Source organism: Sinocyclocheilus anshuiensis, unplaced genomic scaffold, assembly GCF_001515605.1.
Source record: "Sinocyclocheilus anshuiensis isolate Anshui unplaced genomic scaffold, SAMN03320099.WGS_v1.1 scaffold527, whole genome shotgun sequence".
NCBI lineage: Eukaryota > Metazoa > Chordata > Actinopteri > Cypriniformes > Cyprinidae > Sinocyclocheilus > Sinocyclocheilus anshuiensis.
The window spans coordinates 1,143,914-1,149,920 of record NW_015548227.1 but is presented as its reverse complement, the minus strand read 5'-3'; the positions used below and the strand labels follow the sequence as shown (position 1 = coordinate 1,149,920).

Sequence of the window (6,007 nt, the reverse complement as noted above, 5' to 3'; positions counted from 1 at the left end):
TGTAGTACTTTCTTGTACTCAAGTAAATCTTTGAATTACTTTTACTTGAGTAAAAGTAAGAAAGTAATAGATTTTTAATAGAATTAAGTATTAAATTATATTTAATATGAAACGTAGTGCAGTAAAAAGTAAAATATTATGCTTTGGAATGTTGTGAAGTAAAGTTTTCTAAAGAAAAACACTAAAGTACAGATATCTGAAAAGTACTTTGACAGCAGAGTAAAAATACTTCACTACTGTCCGCCTCTGGAGCTACCAAACTTTGCTATAAATTTGACTGCATCCTTAAAAAGTGCTATACAAATAAACTTGAATTGAATTGAATTGAATTTTTTATCACATGTTTTATGCATTAACCTAATTAAAGTAATTTATTACTTGTTTTCTATCATTTTTCTGCATCTACATTTGACACACCAATTATTAGGGCGTGTAAACAGAACCCTCATACTGAAAATCATATGCTGAATTTTGTCTTGTTTTGCAGTAAAAAAAAGAAAAGAATGTATATTTATATATATATATATATATATATATATACATACATACATACAATATATTAATAATATATTAATTATTATTCATGTAGTTATATTTTATAATATATAAATGTCTTTAAATCATTTTATTTTAAGTTTCTTTTGTCTGTTGGCTGATTTTCTTCTCACTTGTTTTAAGCATAAACATTAAGTATTTTATTTCTTATTTTCTGCCTTTTTTGTTTCACCCCAACGTCAAAAGAAATAAATTCTATTTTGATTAAAGATTACATAATGTCTCAATGCCCCCCAAAATCTTAATGCTTCTAAAAAAATTATTTATGCAAAAAAAATTTACATTTAATATTTTTCTTTTGATTTTGGAGGGAATTTTGACTTGGACATGTTGTTGCCACATGAAATTCTCCCGAAAACCAGAATAAACATTTTAGCACCGTTTTCTTGTCTATTTTGAGCATTGTTTGGCGGTGATCTCTAGCTGCTCCGCTACATTCATATTCCACAGATAACCCACACGGTGTTCAGTTCATGCATAATGCTGTAGGAGTGACATTTTTACATGTTTCACACAGAGGGGATTACTGTGGCTTTCCTACAAAGGAGGATTGTTTTTAATGCCTGTGTATCTGCTTTTGTGTGACAGCTACATGCTAACATTCCAGTTCAGCATGGATAATGACTTCAACTTCAACTCAGAATTGCACAATAGAGGCAGACCACAAATCCTTTTGAACTGTCCATGCACTGTTATGCACATCTCCTCAAAAGAAGAGTTCAGATGACCATGCAATGGGAATCACCTTTGCAGACCTTTTATTTTCAGCAGAAGCTTTGGAAGTGTTGCAGCAAACATGAGTCGAAGCCATAAAATAAGTATAACAGCATCTCAAAGAAGTTAAGAACTGTGGAGAGATTATCAGACGACTTTTGATGTTTGATTTATGTGTGAAGAGGCCGCCTTTGAAGCAGGATTTTAGTGCTTTATAAGAGAGGTCTTATTTTCTGGTCTTTCATCCTTGTTTTGCTTCATTTCTTGATTTGTAAGAAGAGCGTTTCGCGGAGTAACACTGTGATCTCAAGGTCTGGGTGAAGGGTGGAGGGTCCTCCCACAATCCCTTGTCCAGTGCCAAGGTTGGCAGTGCCTGGCACGGACAAAAGGAAGGCAAGTGCATGCACAATGGCGGAGAACATGCTTCAAGAGAAGCTGCATGTGAGGCTCGGCCATTGTCTATTGTTTGCGCTTGTGGGCTGCTTCACACATCATTGAAAACATCTCTCAATGTGTTCCTCACACAAATCACCTATTTATGACGTCATAATCATTTTTGACACCCGTGTTCGGTGTTCTTAGCCATGCAGATATAATATTTAGAGCAAAGACCCAAAAGTGAGAAATTCTAGTTCAATTTATTAGATAACCATTCTTTGCATAAATTTAGTTTCCATTTCTTATCATATTTTTCTGGCTGTCTGCTTGCATTATAGATCGTTCTTTCCGGGTGAATGTGTTTACTTTTCAAAATCAAAAAGTTTTTGATGATTTTTTTTATTTATTTTCTTTCATTTAATTACAGTTTGATATATACATACATACAGTACATACATACATACATGTACATACTGTATATATAAATAATGAATGTTAAAACATATCAAAATATATAAGTTATGTAAGTATATAAAATGTGTGTGTGTGTGTATATATATATATATATATATATATACATACATATATAGTCAGACGATAGATGGGTAAGTTTTTATTTTATTTTATTTTTTAAATCTTTTTTTTTTTTTTTTACAGATTAAAACCCAGCTCAGTTGTTCCTTGTCTTTTTTTTGTGCTCATGCTTTATACTTTAATTTTTAGATTGACACACCAAAACACTATCATTTTTGTCTGCATTGCATGCAGTATTTCTTTGGGCACGTTGCATGCGAGTTTTCTAACTTTGAATTATTGTAGCTCAAGTGTGCTTCATAGAGATGTTGTTTTATCCTAAACACTGTGTTTAGTTGTCAGCACATAATAACAGTTATTCAAGAAAATTGAGACACTAGAACTTCTGCTGAAAAGGGCAAACAATGTAAGTTTGTGGGAGGCTGTCTGTACGTACAGAAGCCAGAACATTGCAGTCACTATCCAACCAGATGACCTAAGGCTGGGAGGAGGGGGGGACAGTGGAATCAGATGGTCCCGTCACCCTTTGTGGGCCGAGGGTTGCAGATTCCACCACCAGTAGTACAGTACTGAGTGCAGCCTTTGTGCACGAGCGGCGGATGTCTGTGATAGAGATGCTATGAAAGCCAAATGATATTCCACAAAACCTAACAGTAATTAAGCAGAAAATGGTTGTGAAAGTTCTTTAGATTAATGTTGTCTGTCCGGTCTTATGTGGAAAGTTGTTCTTTGATGAAGCAGTGGCCATAACACATAATACTTTAGACAACATTGCTGTGGTGTTTGCTTTGGCACTTCAACAAAGCCTACAGCAATTATGACTATGATTAATGGCACTCTTCAAAGTAATAAGATGTTCTTCAATAGTTCTTTGTAGCAGTAGCATTTTAGGTTCAGCAGAAAACATTCTCCTTATAAAGAACCATTTTGGGTTTCTTGAGGTGACTGTATGCTTCTTTGGAGATTAAAAAAGTTCTTGATGTTGCAGTATACTTGTAGATTGTCGGTTCTTCAGTTCGACAAATTGGTTTCAGGGTGTTTTAAAGCACCAGTGGATGCTCTTTGTAGAACAAAGTTCTCAAATGACATCATGCTGTCAGAACATTTTACTTTATCAGTCAGTCAGATAAAAATCTGTAACAACAAATGTAGTCATCTTAGATGTCGGCAAATGTTTGTTTGCATATAATCTCTTCTAAAGAGCGATAAAGACGACCTGTGTGTTGTGTGGGGATGTGCATTCTGAACATTTCTTTGGTGTTTGCCTAAACACTGGCCTTTTCTTCTCAACACAACTGCCATTCATCACTTCAAGACAATGCGCTGTTATTAAAGCAATGATGCAGAATATAAGATGGCAAACTGTTTTCTCTGAACTATGCCGCATTTATATTACATTTTCTGCTATTGTTGTTTTGAAAGTGTCTTATAACTCTTCAGAACCGTTATGTTTTGTCACTGCCTGCAATGTTGTAATATTTAACCACAAATCACAAACAGATGTGGATGTGATGCTATTTGTCATGAAAAATAAAATGTAATCCTCCCAAACGTGCAAACATCAGCCACCATTCATAATTGATTTTTAGAGACGTCTTCTTTCCGGGACCGTCCCAGAGATAGACAAGAAGTGACTGATTCTGATTAGATGTAACAAGTCACCACAAAATTGACTATGACAGTGGCGCTAAATGTTGATTAATCGCCATGTAATTGCATTCCATGGCATTTCAACAGTCTGGTAGAGTCAGCGCCTCACTGAGGTTAGTGTCACATAAGACTTTCATTATAATATGTCAAAACGCACATATTTGAATTTGATCGATTAAACGAGTTGATTAAATCCATGTGCACACGGCAGCTCTGTTGATTGTGCTTTTCTGCCACCAACCTCCTCTAGCCAAAGAATCTTGATTTAATTATTTCATATAAAGGTTTTTAAATTTGTGTTATATATCAAGCTTCAACATATTTAACATACTCTTAAAAATAAAGGTTGGCATCTATGGTTCCATGAAGAACATCCATGTGATTTTTCAATTGCACAAAAGGTTCTTTATAGTTGGAAAATGTTCTTTAGATTATTAAAATGTTTACTAATAAAAATGGTTTCTTTTAAGATCTGATCACTGAATGGTTCTTTGGGGAACCCAAATGGTTCTTCTGGTTCTTTTTTGTCTAAATTAAACATAGTTATGGCATTCCAAACCTATATGACTGACAAAATAATGTTTTTGTTCATACATGGAGAGACATCTTTCAAAATACCTTTTTATGTTCCACTTTCTTTACTCATACAGGTTTGCAATGACATATTGTTGAGTAAATGCTGGTAGAACTGTGAACTATCCCTTTTCTATGCATTAATAACCTTTTGATTAGTACTTACCATCCAGAGAGAGCAAGGAGTCAAAGATTTTGCACTGCACCTGGCCCGTGCTCTGAGATGCACAGGACATCCACAGGCCTTCGTACAAGCCCACGGCCATAATGATGGCGTCCCCTGCGTACGAGGACTGCTTCCATTGGGGCAGCACCGTAGTGGAGATGATGCCAATCCATCCACCCAGAGCGAGAAAATAGCCCAGAAGCTGAAACCCAGAGTTGGCCATTATTGTCCTTTTTAAACTTTTGTTTTAGTGTAGAATTAGACTGAGTTCAGTGAAGTTCTCCAGCCACCTGCAATTCCCTTAAGAATGTGCAAAGAAATCCACTTCGCTCAGATTGAATTGAGCGAGTCGAGATGAGCAGTCAAAGTCTGTCTGATTCTCGCCAACTCTTTGGTCACTCGCTGTATCCCTTTGTAGCTCTCGTTCGCTTCAGTATCTCTCATTTGGAGGCTTCCTGTGAAATCCCTTGATTTTGTCTAAAACTGAGTCCCTCAAGTCTCCTCTCTGAAGATACCCCACTTCTGGAGGCTGTGGAAACAGTGTTCGGGGTGCCCAGGGTTTCCGTCACGATGTGGTTGAGTGCTGCTTTACTGTCTTCATAGCTGTTCTTGTCACACACCAGTGCATCTGGATGGTGCTCAGGAGGCAGAGCAGTGGGAACAAGGGGGAAAAAAGGACGGAGAATACTTCACAGACAAAAAAAAAAAAAAAAAGCCTTGATGGAGTGAATGCAATGGGGGGTGGAGTCCCAGGCCTATGATTACTCTCTGATTGGTGGTTTAGTGAAGAGAAACGCCTCCTGAAAATAGTGCAGGAGGGACTAATTAAGCCCAGATGTCACTTGTGGAGTCAACCCGTAAAAGTGGGATGTGTGATACGCCACAAAGCCCTAATTGCATAAGATTCTCAAAGTGAGCAAGTGTCTTCAAATCTTCAGAGTCACATGTGGATTAAAGTTATTGCTCCTGTGTCAGAAATGTGGCATCTGTTGGGTGAAGTTGTTTTCCCCAGTTGAATGTGTTTCTGTATTGACCCTTGTGAAGCACTACAGAGGCGCATAAATCAGCGTTTAAACTGTGCTTGTTTGAAAGGAAGTGTCACCCGCACACAAAAACTCTTGCTTCTGGTGGAGATTTAGGGGTTGGCCTGTGACAGCTCCGAGGATCTCCATGGGAACCCACTCGGTTTAATCACCAAGCGAGGGAAACACACAGCAGGTCTTGCTGCATGGAATGGAGGCGCCTTTTGGGTCTGATCACGGTGCAGTTGCACAAATTCTGACAAAACTAGAAACTGAAAATGTATTTATTTATGTGAAGAAAATGCGAGTGATTTGTCAATGCAGCCATGTCACCATGATGCTCGGCACTGATATTGCTAAGGTCGTCCGCACTGTAAAAAAACAATTGCATTTTATTTTCAGATACTATTACTTT

The 6,007-nt window shown here is 37.1% G+C and overlaps 1 protein-coding gene across 3 annotated transcripts in view; it reads right to left on the bottom strand.

Moving 5' to 3' along the window:
- The window catches only part of LOC107654447 (claudin-19-like), a 14,423-nt gene extending 9,185 nt beyond the window's left edge, over window positions 1-5,238 (bottom strand). For all 3 annotated transcript variants that reach the window (XM_016441514.1, XM_016441513.1, XM_016441515.1), the window contains exon 1: window positions 4,571-5,238. In XM_016441514.1, the coding sequence (XP_016297000.1) occupies window positions 4,571-4,793 (223 nt within the window). In that variant the 5' untranslated portion in view covers window positions 4,794-5,238. The remainder of the gene's footprint in view (window positions 1-4,570) is intronic.
- Window positions 5,239-6,007: the final 769 nt, after the last annotated feature.